This window comes from Emys orbicularis, chromosome 4, assembly GCF_028017835.1.
Source record: "Emys orbicularis isolate rEmyOrb1 chromosome 4, rEmyOrb1.hap1, whole genome shotgun sequence".
NCBI classification, from domain to species: Eukaryota; Metazoa; Chordata; order Testudines; family Emydidae; genus Emys; species Emys orbicularis.
The window spans coordinates 22,177,188-22,193,645 of NC_088686.1; the positions used below are offsets into that span (position 1 = coordinate 22,177,188).

Consider the following 16,458-nt stretch of genomic DNA (forward strand, 5'->3'; position numbering starts at 1 on the left):
CCCCACAGTGATTTACCTGTCTGCCAGCTGCCCTGGGTACCCAAAACGTATTGCTGGAGAGGGTCGTATGACTGCTCTTGTGGCTTTCCTTTGTTTCCCCGTCAAAAAGTCATTTGTCTGCGGGGAAGCAAAGAAATCTGCGGGGGACATAAATTCTGCACATGTGCAGTGGTGCAGAATTCCCCCAGGAGCACAATGTGGCTTTTCTGTGCAGGAGATGTGGGCTGAAGTGAACTCACGCAGGGAGGGCTGCACCTCTTGCTGGTGCTGTTCTTTGATGGGGTTTCCTCCACCATTCAAGGACAGAGAATTTGGAGGTGGGATAGGTGCAGAGGTGTGGCTAGTGGATTCCTGACAACATCGATCCACTGGCCAGTTTAGTGCTCTCCTCACTGTGGTATTGGGCGCCGGAAGATATTCCATGCATGGGCTGCAAGTGGAATGGCTGAACTGGTTCTCTAGCTCCGTGGCCGGGCTGGAGGATATCATCACCTCCATCCCTGCACAAAGTTTTTTCCTCAGGCCCTGCAGAGGAGGGAGGACTTGGTCCAACATGAACAGAGAGGAATCATGCATAGAGTAATAAATCCCTATATTCACAGCACTTTTGCCAGAGGTGACCTCAGATTTCTAGTCTGACCATGAACAGCTGAAATTGGAAGAAGTCTGAGATTCTGCTTGAACCTAATGCTGCTCTCAACATTTTGCCTTTCCCCTTACAAACTGCAACTGTTTCTAAGGTTCAGAGCAAGGACTTATTAAAATTAGCCACATGGATTTGTTTCTTTATCATGTTACCATAAGCTACCCAATGTTACCATAGGCTATTCTAGGGCTAGGCTACATTAAATAAAGTAACAATTGAAATAGCCTAACCCCTCCTGCTTTACATACTTTATGCCAGTGCAGGTTTTTACATCCAAAGGGCAAATTACTCTGAGGTATGCTGCACTTTAATAGACAAGAGACAGCCTTATCTAAAACACAGCCATAAAAACTGTAATAAAGATGGCTGCTTTACCAAAACCTATCTTTGGGTCTCCTGGCCATCCTTAAGTTAAGTTTTAGACCTTGCTCTGCTCCCTTTGACCTCAATAGCAAAACTCCCAGGGGTAGGTGGACTTCGCTGGAGGTATCACAATTTAGACCAGCTGAAGATCTGCCTCTGGGAGTTTGACTATTGACATCAAGGGACTGTGCTATTTGCTATGAACGTCAATGGAGCTGTGACCATTTACACCAGCTGCGGATCTGCCCCCGATTAACTTCAAGGCAGAAGAAGCAGACTAATTAGCCCTTAATCTTCTTCTCAGGTACTATTCACCCACCCAAAGTTTTGTTGTGCTTTTCTGGGTTGTCCAGCTGTGTGTCATTGTGCAGTCAGTTTTGCATCTATAGCATTTGAAATGTCATCATTTTTGCTCACAGAGAAGTTCCCATCCCCTGCTGCAATCCAATAAATAGCTCACACAAACACAGAACCACGTGATAAACAATAATGTCAACTGCCTCATGGTAAATTACATGTTTATTATATAAACGCTCATGCATCAGGGAAGGAGTGCTCTGTATGAACTTACTCCCATCTTGCGACTCCTTACAGCTCATTCTTGCTTGTGATCTGATCTTGCTTGGGACCTTTCTGATATTCTGACTCCATTCTCTCAGGTATGCAAATAGCCTGAGATGAATGACATTTGCTAGATTGAGTGGTGTTTATAGCCTAATCACTACTACATCTTTTTCCATTGAAAGTGTAACATTGATGAAAAGGTGTGAATAAACACAGCATAATGGGACAAATTCATCCCTGGCATAAGTGGCTTCAATAGAAGTTGTAGCAATTTACATAAGGGATTAATTTGTTCCAACATTTCATTTTGTCTCATCTGAGAAGTTCAAATTCCAAATAGCAAATGACTATTTTAATTTCCTGAATTGTAGCTCAGGTAAAAATGCACAAAACATTAATACAACTCAGTACGTCTTCACTACCCGCCAATCCGGCGGGTAGTGATCGATCTATTGGGGATCGATTTATCGCATCTAGTGTAGACACGATAAATCGATCCCCGATCGCTCTGCCGTCGACTCCGGAACTCCACCGCGGTGAGAGGCGGAAGCAGAGTCGACGGGGGAGCGGCGGCAGTCGATCCCGCGCCGTGAGGACGCGAGGTAAGTCAAACTAAGATACGTTGACTTCAGCTACGCTATTCTCGTAGCTGAAGTTGCGTATCTTAGGTCGAACACCCCCCCCCCCCAGTGTAGACCAGGCCTTTATTAAATAGTGCATAATGCTGTGCAAAAAGGAATACAAAATAAATTATGTGATGAATACAGATAGGAGCATGGATTTTGTTGTCAATGGTATTTAAGGTATGAGCATTTGTATATATTATATACAATTAGCGACGTGATAGAGTGAAACCTAGTACCTTGATGGAACTTAAACTAGATTGTATGTGCCAGATTCTGATCTCAGTAGCATCAATGTAAATCCAGATCGAACCTAATGGCGTTCCTCCACGTACACAATTTTTGCACCTGAGATCCGAATCCATCCCTATGTGAAAACTTCATTTAATATAAATAAGTAGAAAGCAAGCTGTCTTTGTCCACTGTGTGGAATAAATCATATTATTTCTGGAGGAAACACTGATCTATCTAAAAGTGTTCCTGAAAAGCAGGCAATATGATGAATAGCCTTGCATGGATTTTTTTGAAGATGAACTCAATTCAGTTATTCTATTATCCAAGTACGTCTTGAATGACTCTGCTAGACACTGGTTTTAGGTCTCATTACAACAGTCTGTATCCAAGTAACTCTCCTTTTTTCCTATGACTGCACATATGTTAATTACCAACTCATTTTGAATGGTTTCTTGCAATGTAACTCCTTATGCTTAATTGTCTGTTCCACCTTATATTTAGCTGTGACACTCTGATTACCTTTCCCAGACCTGAAGCAAAGAGCTTGATGGAGCCTGACGGCTTGTCTCTTTTACCCACAGAAGTTGGCCCACAAAAAGCTATTACCTCACCCACCTTGTTTCTCTAATATTCTGGGAGTAACATGGCTACAACAACATTGCAAACAGGTCCCACTGCTGCATTTCCTGTAACTTCATAATGAGTTTAAGTGCCTTAAGCAATAATAGATGGCCATTTGCCAGTTCACTATTGAACAACTAATACTGATTTTCAGTGTCTCCCATTGCTTTTTGGCCAAAATACAATTCAATTTTCCAGGATGCTGACGGAACTTAAGAGTACCTTAGTAACATACTGGAACCATTTCTGATGTAAGCTTATCATTAGGGTTAAATGCTTATCTGTGTTCTCTGTTGTGGGGAGAAAAAAGGATACAAATCGAGGAACATCTTATTCTAAACAAACATCTTGCAAAATGCTAGAATACTTTGCTATAGAGAGTGAATATTTTTGTTAATAAAGTAGCATGACTCCTAATGCAAAAAATACTTTTATTTTTAAAGCAAACTAATTTTTCTTCCTGCAGCCGAGTTAGATCTTGTTGTGCTAAACAACTTGGGACCGCTCTCCCACTGAAGTCAGTGGCAGTTTTTTCAGTGACTCAATAGGAGAAGGATTGGGCATATAATGCTTTCATCTCCAGTCTCTTCCCCCTAAAACACAACATGTTCCTAATATTTTATATTAATATCCACTATCCCCAACATCCCAGAACAACTAATACTGCTGCAGATTGGAGAACAGAAATGAGGAAGGTTCATATCTGTTTTTTTCATAAGTATCAGCTAACTCTCTCCTTTTAATTCTTTGCTACACACACACTGCCGTTTTAATCTCTGATAAGCCAAAGCACCATGCTCAGAAAAATAGAAAAACAAATTAAAGATTTTGGTACCGCACCAAATCATGTGCATAAAAATCCCCTCTAGCAATGTGGCACTTTTCACTTTAGACTAGGATTGATTTTACTGAGTCTGGCAGCTATTAAGTTGCCATAATGCAGTACTATTAACTGAGTGAATATCAAATACGGATATTAAGGGCTGGTGGTGCCATTGTAGGATGTCTGTAATTATCAACAAGTATCAGTCTCTTTTTTTTTTTTATGTCTCCTCCACAGCTCTGCTTCAGAGTCGCACTTGCTACCCTAGCTGATGAACCACCAAGTAGCACATATACACCAGAGTTCCTTTTTGTTTTGCTAACAGGCAGCATTTCACCAGTGTCACCCATCTGAACACACTAGATCAGCTGAACCAAAGTTTTTTCCCAAGGCATGGTGGACTCGCTGGAATGAACAGAACTGGAAATGGGGTAAGTGAAGCAGTTGTGTAATCTAAACATCACAATGACCATCTCATCTTAAAAGAAATGGCTTAAATATGAAACACCATTTCTCCCATCACTGAAAAAGTTCATTTTAAGTCAAATTCTAGAAAAGCCAGGTGGTTCCTGTCATATGGGGCCAGCCACAGTAAGTGAAGTAGGTTCAGCTCACCTGTGTCATCACATGCACTTCCATTTGGCCAATTAAAAGGACTGGGCAGCATTTGAGTGTTATCCAGGGGAGAATCTAAGGGGAGAGAGCTGGTGAATCAGTGCTGCCTGGTCAGTCAGGAAGGGCAGGTGAGAGTTGCTAGAGCCAGAAAGTGTTTCCTGGGGGAAGGCTGAATGCAAGGAGAGCAACAAGAAAGGATTCCTAGCTGGCTTCCCCAAGCCATAGAGCTAGGGCTAGAGGGTTTGAGAGGACTGAAGATAGCTGCAGTGGTGGCGGTAGAAGCAGCAGTAGAGGGAGGTGCCTGCTGGCTCTAAGCCAGGGAGCCAGAACTGAGGGCTAGAGAGGGCTGAAAGAATGGGAAGCCCTGGAAGGACTTACCTGCTGACATCATGCTGGAGAGTTGGACCCCAAGGAACAGTGTGAGGGCCCGGGCAGTGAGATGAACTCCCAGCACAGGCTGTAGGGATGCCTACTGGGCAGAGTAGGGTTGCACCTCACTTGTTAGGGTTGGGCTGGCTGTCCTGGCAGAGGGACAGAAGAGGACCAACAAGGAGCCTAGGTGTGGTCTGGAAGGACTCCCAGCAGAGAGGCTGATGGAGATGCCTGCTGGGAAGAGCAGGAGTTTCCTGCACTTGGTTTGGGAAATGGAGGCTTTTCCTCAGTGATGAAGTCCAGCCATATAAAGGTAATTCTTAAAAGTGACCTGCAAAGCAGAAGAAATTGGGTTTGTGCCCTATTATGCTTCTCTGAGCTATAAAGAGAAACAGAGAGGTTTATTTTTACATCTGCTTGTTTTTACATTAAAAATTAATGGAAGCCTATGAACTGGAGAATCCAACATATGTATGACGCTGGGACTTTTGTAGGGGATTCAATAAACTGTGTTTTGGTAATAAACTGGTGCCAAGGAGGGGTGTTATTTAAGCAAGAAACCCTGCAGTGGATTTTCTGGGGACTTTGAAAGGGGGAAATTAGGCAAGGTTGCTCTATGACAGTTCCATAATGGATTTCATGGCAGCAACTGTCCTTCTTGGTTAATGCTGTTCTTCAAATGTTAATGGAGTAAGTTAAATTTGAAGTGATCAATCTTGTGGTCCTTATGTTAGAGCTGCCTGCAGCCATGGAACAGTTGGATCAATGACATTGGAAGGTTGCTGAGCGAACAGCAGGGAGCTAGGCTCCAACATTTCATGGGGGATTTTAAACTAACACAAATCTTTTGGAGAAGATACAGTTTGAGAGGAAGCTTGGTGGAGCCACTGCATTGTGCTGGAGGGACTCAAGCCATTCTGGAAGTTCTGTTACCACATTCAAGGGCAAGGTTGGATGATTTCTCTGCCTCTGATGGAGTTCATTTGTTCTCTGGATTCTGCTAACAAACCTGCCAGAGGGGGACAGACCTCTGGGGCTTAATACAAATACATCTAAAAACTAAATAATATATAATAGAAAAATATGGAAATATTTTGAACATTTCTGTCATAATATGTAATGACAGAAACATTCAAAATATTTCCCAGGGGAGGATATCCCTGGACTGCCCTATGAGGACTTTACTTTAACTTTCACTTCAAACTTTTCAAGTTAAACTTTGTGAAATATATATTCAGGTTATTTACTGGAACAAAGTATAAACACTGCTAGCAAATGCACTTAATAGGCGTTAGTTTTCCAAGTGATTTTTGCCTGTGTCCTTGTCATGGTTATAAGGAAGCATTTATTTAAAACTGGAAAACACATGAACAGATTCCTTAGTCCCTCCCACTTCCTCTCTGAGAAACTTCCCTTCCTCAGAAGCTGTTTGATTTATCATCATGTACAAAGGCAAAAACACTTGGGAGATTCCCTTCCTAAAGCAGCACGTCAGTTGGAAGCTGGAACAGACAGTTTCTTGGACAGAGAAGCAGAGTTCTAACATCCACCATCCCTACTGAAGCCATGGAGGCCCTGTTTACACTAGGGACATTTTCTAAGAATTTCCCACTAGTGTTATCACCAGCTCAGCTCCAATGGTGATAGCAATGGCAGAATTCTTAGTGTAGATGGCTCACCGGGTGCTGCAGGTGTTTTAATGTTATGTTGATTAGACCAGTTACAAGAGCTGGCTTACACGATGCAGTGACTCAGTCCATAAAGTTAAGCACATCCATAAGTGGTGGGTTCTTTTTTTTTTTTTGGAGTGGGACTTAAAGGATGGATGGAGGCAGTACAAATTTTTACAGTAATCTTTTCAAGATGACCTGCAAAGGAAATATATGGGTTATGCCTTTAGTTGCGTTTATTTTATATATAAAGAAGGCCTGAATGTCTGTTTTAATTATCATAAATAACTCAACAGTCTTTATTTTTATTTTGCTTCAAAATATCAGAGAGGTGAAGTCTTGTCTTCCCTGCATTAGCTGGAGGATTCTTTAGATGACTTGGATTCAGAGTTGGAACTTTCTCAGACCCTAATTCAAAAAGGGAGGGGAAGTTGGACCTTAAAAAAATAGTTTTTTCTCCTAAGTCAGTCACTTCTCCCCTCAACTAAATGTTTCACTTGCTTGGGTTTTTTTAAACCTCATGCATCTGTTAGTTTCTCCAATTCATAGTCTTCCATTAATATTTTTAATGTAAAAACAAGCAGAAGTAAAAATAAACATCTGTTTCTCTGTATACATCATAGAGAAGCATAATAGGGCACAAACCCAATTTCTTCTGCTTTTAAGAATTACCTTTATATGGAGGGACTCTGTCACTGAGGAGAAGCCTGCAGCACCCCTATTCTTTCCCTTTTAGCATGAAAGGGTAGGGTAGAGAGGATACAAAATACATTTGTAATCTCAGTCTGCCATAGTCTCTCCCATTTCTGTACTGTATTCTCCTAAATCCAAAACTGATCTGAGAGTGGATTTTCATAAAGTCACAAAGTGGTGACACAGCTATTTCCTGTTGCCATCAGAATTTCTCTCTTTACTGGTTACCAAGTTACATGGAGTACAACCAAGAACAAAAAGCAGAGGCCTGAGTTGGATTGAATTTGAAAGACCTTTACAGTAGCTATAAGGATTTATGTTGACAGTTTTGCAAGTCAAGGACAATTACAGAAAACATGATCGAGAACCCCTCTGCTTGCATTAGATCTGAAATAAAAGAGAATTTTAAAGATTCAGTAAGAAAAAAACAATAAAAGGGGGGGGGGGTTAGAACATAAGAGCTGCCATACTGGGTCAGAGCATGGTCCATCTTGCTCAGTATCCCGTTTCTGACAGTGGCCCCATCCCAGAGCTTAAGGAGGAGTGTACAGAACAAGGCAATCATGAAGTGATCTACCTGTCTTCCTCTCCCGGCTTCTGGTAGTCAGAAGCTTAGGGCTTCCCCACGCACGGGGTTGCATCCCTGACCATCTTGGCTAGCAGCCACTGGTGAACTTATCTATTTCTTTTTTGAACCCAATTATAGTTTTGGCCATCACAACCTCCCATGGCAATGAGTTCCACAGGTTAATTGTATGTTGTGTGGAAAAAGGACTTCCTCTTTTTCATATTAAACCTGCTGCCTATTAATATCATTGGAAGACCCTGTATTTTTTGTATTGTGTGAAAGGGTAAATATCAGGAATTGTGTGTGGGGGGGCGGGGAAAAGTGTTTTTATAGACCTCTATCATATCTCCCCTGTCATCCCTCTTCTAAGCTGAATAGCCCTAATCTTTTTAGTCTCTCCTCATACAGAAGCCGTTCCATACTCTCAATCATATTTGTTGCCCTTCTCTGAAACTTTTCTAGTTCCACTATCTCCTTTTGGAGATGGGATGACCAGAACCACATACAATATTCAAGGTGTGGGTGTACCATGGATTTATATAGTGGCATTATGATATTTTGTCTTATTTTCTATCCCTTTCCTAAAAGTTCCTAACCTACTGTTAGCCTTTTTGACTGCTGCTGTGCAACGAGCTGAAGTTTTCAGAGAACTATCCAGGGTGACTGTAAGGGCTTGCCTACACTTACCAGAGGATCCATGCTGCGATGATTGATGCACCGGGGGTTGATTTAGCGGGTCTAGTGAAGACCCACTAAATCGACCACAGATTGCTCTCCTGTCGACTGGTACTCCACCGGAACAAGAAGAGTAAGGGGAGTCCAACGGGACAGCGTCGCCTATCAACCTAGCATAGTGTGGACCCTGCGGTAAGTAGATCTAAGCTATGTCGACTTGAGTTACGTTACTAACGTAACTCAAATTGCGTAGCTTAGATTGACTTTCCCCAGTAGTGTAGACAAGGCCTGTGTCTTTCTTGGGTAATAGCAGCTAATTTAGTACTCTTCCACCGAAATATGTAACAGGAGAAATAACACGTAAGATGCCTCATTTCATTTATTTTAGCCAAATCACGTCTATTTTTTGTATGTGGAATTGGCACACATGCGTAACAGAATCAGTATACCTTAAACTACAAAGTCAAGCTTAAAAATGTGTTTGAATGTGTACATAGGATGTCATTTGTAAACTAGGTAGGTTTTTTTGTACCTGCAGTCCTTAGTGTCAAAACCCAGCACTATCTGAAAAATACAAAACTCTTATCCCTGTGTGTGTGTGTGTGTGTGTGTGTGTGTGTGTGTGTGTTTTAAATCTAACTTCTCATGGAGCAGCTACAGTATCCCCACTCTAATAAATGACCTTAGGTGTGCTGGTCTGACATGTGCTCCACTATTATCTTTTGGCCCATCCTCCATCTTTTCAAGTCTTAGACCTGATTCTCCACTCAGACTGTAGTAAGCCAGAAGTAACTACTGAAGTCAATGGAGTTCCTGTAACCCAAACACCTCAGGTAAGTCTGAAAAGTGTCATAGTGAAAGTGGTGTACATGGGTCCAAAAGAATTGGACCCCTTGATTTTGGAGTCATCAATAACACGAGGCAGACACAATTTACAAATAATGGGTACGTATTACTGCATCCAATTGCAGTTCCCTGTACGCCTTCTTTTCTGCTGAGGGAGGCTGAAATTTCCTTCACCTGCAGCAGCGGACAAGAAGTGGAAGGATGGATCCTATTTCAATGTCTTTCAACCCCTGCCCTTCTTAACCCTTTGTTCTGATCAACTCATTCCAAGGAAGATCTACAACAGAAGTAACAAGTGGAAAATGCCAAGAGCTCCATTCAAGTTCAGCAGCAGTAGTAAGCCAATTCTGACAGTTAAAATGCTTAGGGCACTACAGCCAGATGTGACAATAGAGTTAGCAGCTTTAGGGAGAGTGATCTCTCTATAACCAGGACGTAATGGAGAGTTAGAATGATAAAAAATACCTCTATATTCTGTGTAAAATGTTTTTTGCAAGGGAATGGGACAACAAAGGTAGAGACACTCCGTAGTAGCTTCCCTACACATTAGAAGTGCAGATTTTTAGTATAATCAGTTTGACCACTAGACAAGTTGTGGTCTGAGACTGAGACCACACTTGCTAAGTGGTATCAGTGCATACAGCTGACAGGTACCAGCATACAGTTCTACATCTGGATCGGAGTAGGTCATGGAGATAACAGGTCCCAACATGCCAGACAGTGTCTCTATGTGGTCACAATCCATGGAACCAACTAACAGCTCCAGCATGTTATCACAATCCATGGCCCACAGTGATTGCGTCCTAGAAAAGACATTATGCCTGAGGGGCAATGTCCCCTAAAACAAGAACTTCCAACATGTCATACTCCATTCGACCCTAAGTGGCCATGATGCCTGGCGATCGCTTCCAGTATGTAATACTCCATGCTGTATGGGGACATCGGATTTATGGTGTGTTCAGGGTGAAAGCACTCATTTTTCCCCTCTAAGTGAGGGGAAGTGACAGTTGGAGGAGAAGAGGGGAGACAGTTGACTGACAGATGCAGGCATTGTGGAATTTGAGAGAGAGAAACTGAGAGTCTGTGAGTTAACGCAGAGAAACAGCGAGAGTGAGAGAGGGCAGCCAGAGGAACAGAGGGAAGTCAAGAGTAAGTTGAGAGATGGAGATTGAGCAGGACAGACAGACATGCAGATGAGGGTCCCTTAGTTTAAAGCCGGCTAGTCAAGTCAGTCTATGTTTGATGGCATGTTCTTGAGTATCAGCGTGTTTGTTCCTGAGCATTAGTTCTAGTAATCTCCTATCATTGATTCATGTTGACCCAGAGATGCAGAACAGGAGCACCCAAAGTACTGCCGTTCCAGTGGGTCTGGTCTAATGTGTACTACCACAAGCAAGCATCACTGGGGCTGAGTCCCTCTCCTTCAGGAAGTTATGAGAGGTGCTTGTGGCTCAGAGATTGACTTGGGTAGTAGATAGTACCCAGTGAGATATTTGGGGAAAGGGGAACTTTGAACTAGATATAATAAACAACCCTATAATAGCCTGTGCAGACTGAGATAGGTATAGATATCTTTCTTCATTTAGAGAAATATATGTAGTTAAGTACACTTAATAGTAAGTTAGAGAGAGAGAGAGAGTGTGTGTATATATATATATATTCAATCCCTTATACATACTTTATTATATATTCATCTATTTAATGTTTTTGTAAGTAGGTGGAATCCAGTTCCATTTGTTCTGGGTTAAATAAAATACCCTGTATGTTCTTTTTTGACAACTTATTGTATTAGCTTGGCTACCACTACATTACCTTTCATCACAGTGTAGCACTCCCCCTCCCCCCGGTGATGGACCATTACTAAAGCTTGGGCGGTGGTCTGGGGATGGAGTGACCCCCAGATGCATTTCAAATCATAACAGAGTAACCCTACTCTGAGAGGTCCGTCCCGGGCCCCGAAGCGCTGCTCCATCGCGTGTGAAGGGCCTCCGGCCCCTGACCTGACGGCTCCGGGGCTGCCTTATTGACCAGCTCAGCCAACCCCTCCCACTGCGCACGGCTCTGTCTGTGCCCTGCCCTGGGGGCTGCGCTCTGCATGGGCGGCTGCAGTGAAACGCAGCGGTCCCACACCTGCCCTGGGGTTACCTCACCCACTGGCCCTACCTGAAACCCCCCAAAGCAGCTGCCGCAATTTTCCTAGAGGCAGATCAGAAAGAAGGGAGGAGCCGATGCGAATCTGCTGAGGAGACGCCAAAGTCTCCACTTCCCCTCCATTGCCAGGGAACGAATTGTTTCGCCTCCGCTCACGGGTGACGAATCTGCGGAATTCATTCCAAAGACACTTGATAGCTGCCCTTCCTCATTTCACACTACGGCAAGCGGCTTTCCCCAATACTCCTCAGTACGGCTTCGCTCCGCCCCGCACGTCTGTGCGTGGGGACGCTAGCGTGGTGGGCGTAGCTCTGGGTCCCGGCTGGGGCCGCTTGGTGCCTCCTCCGGACAGAGCCGTGTTCGCCACCGCTGAAGAGTCGCCGCTGCCCCGGGCTACCTGAGGCCTCCGGACCCGTTAGGCGGAGCAGCCGCGGCGGACCCCCGTTCCCCGTAGCGGACTCCAGGGCGCTGAGAGAAGCCGGGCGCGGCGGCCGGGCGGGCGCAGGAGGCCGGGTCCGGGCGGACCGGTCAATGGACCAGCCGGGCCTGGGGCAGAACCCGTGGAAGCAGTTGCCCGGCCCCCGGGGGGGCTCCCAAGATGTTGGCGTGAGGGGGAGGAGGAGACCCCGCCGCTGCCGGGTCCGGGCCGCCGAGCCGAGTGCCGCGGAGCGGATGGTGCTGCCGCTGCCGCGGGGACACTGAAGCGGCGGCGCCTCGGGCCTCTGCACGTCCCCATCCCCGTCCCCCTGCCCGGGCCGGCTCGCCCCGGCTCCGCCCGGCGGCACCATGTCGGCCAAGGTGCGGCTGAAGATGCTGGAGCAGCTGCTGCTGGACGGGCCGCGGCGCAACGAGAGCGCGCTGAGCGTGGAGACCCTGCTGGACCTGATTGTCGGGCTCTACACCGAGTGCAGCCGCGACTCGCCGCTCCGCAGGGACCGATATGTCTCCGACTTCCTCGAGTGGGGTGAGGCCTGTCGGGGGAGGGCGGGCGATGGAGGGATCGCCGGTGAGGGCGGTTCGGACACCTCCCGGCGGGACGGGGAGGAAAGCCCCGGAGCTGGGAGCAGCCCTGGACCAGTGAGAGCTGGCTGGGGGGGGGGGGGGGCAGCGCCGACTAGTCATCCCCCCACGCCCCGGGGTTAAACCCCGGGCTTTGCATGGAGAGGAGAGGCCGCCCACTGGGTGTGACGCCTCCTTTGGTAACACCCTAGCCGCCAGGATGTGACCCTTGAAGCCCCGTAACCACCGCCTCCCAGCTCTGCCTTCTTTCCAAAAGAACCGCCTGGCAGTGAGTAAAAGGAGTGGCCCCGGAGTGCCCTTGGCCTGAAACCCTGCTTGGCTTAGCCTGAAATGTCAGGCTAATCCGGTGCCTACCTGGAAAGGGTGGGGGCAGCAGGGGCATGCCAGGAAATTGTTTATTTAGCAAGGCTTTGTGCCCTGTTTGTGGCGGATTTGTTATAATCAGTTGAAGGGCGGCGGGGGGGGGGGGTGTTTTGTGGGGAGGGCACTTGACATTTAGGGTGCACTTTTTAGTCTGAGCACACATCTGAAGGAAAGGGGCAATTCCAGACAATCCCTGTGATAGTAGCATTATTTGTGTTAGTTTCATGGTGTACTAAGCAACCTAAACGCAGAAAATCCACAGTCCTACTGACAAAGGAAAGGCAGGTGCAGGTGGTGGCACATAGAGTAAAACCTTTTTCTTGTAAAGGTGCCTGACTACGTTAGGAATTTTATTTATAGGTAGTCATTTGGCATAGCGTTGTCAGACTGGATTGGAACTACTGCCCTGATTTATGTTAAATTGGTGATGGTAGCTGACCTGTTTGGGTTGTTGAAATAAATAATACTGACTGGTGAAGGTGACTAACTTTCTTCATGGGATAAAAAACTGTGGGGGAAGTAACACTTGCAAGACCATGGGCGCCTTGCATTATCCTCTTTGTCACACACATGTGAAGTGGATTTTTAAAGAAACACTTTTTTAAAAAAAGGATTTCCTTGGGGAGGGGGTTGTAAGGAAGTCAACTCCTTTATCTTAATAAATGCCTTAATATTAGACTAGTGCTCTACAATATTGGGATAGTTGGTTCTCCTTAATTTCTGTGTGGGGACCACCACTCTTTGTTATATGCTAACAAACTAAGGGGATTCGCTTCCTGCAGTCTTCTGTTGATGTCAGTAGTGTGATTGTCAACTGAATAATTAACCACTTTATTGCATCTGCTTTGCAAGTCTGCAGCAATGGGTGCATTGCTCATTTGTTTTGTAGTGGGAGCTTTTTGTATGTCATCTGCAAAGTGGATTCTGTTTCCATATTCTTGTAACCAATTGTGTATGATCATTTCAGTTTTTGAATTTACATGCAGACAAGTTACCGAATATGATTGTAACAGACTGTTTATAGTCTGGCCCTGAGATTGAGAAGAGAGGTTAGGGCAGGCTGATTTCTGGAGGATAAGGTACTTTCTCTATAGTTCTTTGGTGATTATCTCTTATTGGGCAACCACCATATTGTCATCCAGTGTGTTAATGAGACTAATCTGTTACTTCTTGTAAAATTGGTTCTCCTATTCTTATGCATCATACTCATGGAATAAATATGAAAAGCTTTCTGGCTTGATGTGAAGTATGGCTAGTAATAACAGCAGCGTATTTGTTGCGTTGTGGTACTATCAAATCAATAACTGTAGGCCATCTTAATGTAACAGAGTAACTGTTTAATAATGCATGTAAGCTGCCATCTGGTGCTATAGGATTTATAAGTAGGGATAAAAGTTTATAATCAAAACAGTTTGAAAAGGAAACGTCTAAAAACGTAGTTCTGTATATTTTATATTCCATATACAAAAAACTACCTTTAAAGATGATCCAGGTTGATTAATATGTTCTCCCCCAACTGTGCAAGCCTTATAAAGCAAATAAATGCCAATTATGGGGCACCTTTTATCTGTACCCTAATACCCTCACAGCATATTTCCACTGATGGACTCCTCATCAATAGGAACTTGCTTCTGCCTCCAACTAATAAAGAAACACAACGCACGATACACATCTTCCTTGTGGTAGAATGCAAAATCTTAATTACAGCCTCAGTATTAGCAAATATTCAAGGTTGATGTGCACAAGTTGAACGTAACCTGTCATGTTTGTGGGGGAAGTATTAGGTTGTAGTTCTACTTTGAGGGAGATCAATGTGTCTCCTTGTCAGTTGGAGACAGAAGGAACTTCCTTCTGACAACATGGAGTGTGTCACTGTCAAAGGAAATGTGCTGTGTAAGAGGGGACCTATAACTGGCATTTCTTTGTTTGGGTTTTAACCTGGGGGATATTACACATAACCTAAGGTTATGTCTACACTACACACCTTTTAGTGACACAGCTGTGCCACTACAGCCATGCCACTAAAAGGCACACAGTGTAGCCGCTGTTTGTCAGCAGGAGAGAGCTCTTCTGCCAACAAAAAAACTTCCACCCCCAACGAGCGGCAGTAGCTTTGTCAGCAGGAGAGCTCTTCTGCAGACAAAGTCCTGTTCACACTGGCGCTTTTTATCAGCAAAACTTTTTTGTCGTTGGAGTATGGTTTATTTTCCACACCTCTGAACGACAAAACTTTTGTTCAGTTTCTAGTGTAGACAAAGCCTAACTTAACCACTTCTAAGGGAAACTTTTGTTTATGGATTTTCATAGGTTCTTAATTTGACAAGTGAAAGGAGGCTTTGGGCATGGAAGGACAGACCGGGATTTATCTCAGTATTTCCTATGGCTTGTAGGGATATGGAGGAAGCAAAGATGTTTGAGGTGGGGGACGGGGGGAGGAGCTACCCTTCCTAAACCTGGCACAAGGGAGCTCATGTTCCTGGGGCAGTAGAACAATGTGAATTACCCTATCTACTCCACCAGGCTGGCCACAGCTCCTTACAGTGGATGAGCATCTCAGAATTGCAGAACTTTACAGAAGCTGCTGAGTCCCTAACACTGGAGCTTATAGCTGCTCTCTCCCTGGAACTCTGATTGCTGCTTCCTGATTGTCTGTGCCAAAAGCTTCTGCTCATCTCCTCACTGTTTCCTAACTGTTAGAATGTAGGGGTTGGTCATCTTCCTCGTGGCTTCAGTCCCATTGGAACTGAGCCAAGAGGCTGCCTTCTTGACTCAGGATAGTCTAATTTTCCCATGGCAAGCAGAGCGCGCAAGTGTAGTATTTCAGTTGACTCAAGCTCTGAGTCTGGGGAAGAGAAGAGAGGGTGAGAGGTTCCATAAAAAGACCTTTAGTAGGGGAAGGTGAGCTGAACTGGAAGCCAGGAAAGGAGTTCAGATCTCTCTTCTGCTTTTAGCTGTTTACATTTCTTTTCACTTTTTAACTTTTTATTGAAAAAGGGCTCATTTCACCACCACCACCACCTTAGAAGGTAGGCAAGTATCAATCACACAGTTTGCACAATCTGTGAGTTATCTTACTTGAGAATGTCCTTACTAGGAGCAGAAGCCAAGTTCTTAATATTGCATACCCCAGTCTCATACTGTTAGAATTTTAGATGTCAATTCTTGGTGATGCTGCCTAAGCTGATGCTTTAGCCACTAGACAACACTCCTTTCCCAGAGCCAGGAATAGAATCTAGGAGTCCTGATTACTAGTCCCCTTGCTCTGACCATAGGTAACACTCCTCTCCCACAGCCATCAGCAATCTCAAGCCTCCTCCTACCATCTACTACAGTGGTTCTCAACTGTTCCAGACTATTGTACCCCTTTCAGGAGTCTGATTTGTCTTGTGTACCCACAAGTTTCATCTCACTTAAAAACTACTTGCTTACAAAATCAGACATAAAAATACAAAACTGTCACAGCACTATTACTTAAAAATTGCTGACTTTCTCCTTTTTGCCATATAATAAAATAAATCAATTAAAATATAAATATTGTACTTACATTTCAGCATATAGTATATAGAACAGTATAAACAAGTCATTGTCTGTATGAAATCTTAGTTTGTACT

General features: G+C 44.5%; 1 protein-coding gene across 1 annotated transcript in view; it reads left to right on the forward strand.

Moving 5' to 3' along the window:
- The first annotated feature begins 12,250 nt into the window (after positions 1–12,250).
- The window catches only part of CDC42BPB (CDC42 binding protein kinase beta), a 122,964-nt gene continuing 118,756 nt past the window's right edge, over positions 12,251–16,458 (forward strand). The window contains exon 1 of the mRNA XM_065404075.1: positions 12,251–12,428. Within this exon, the coding sequence (XP_065260147.1) occupies positions 12,251–12,428 (178 nt within the window). The remainder of the gene's footprint in view (positions 12,429–16,458) is intronic.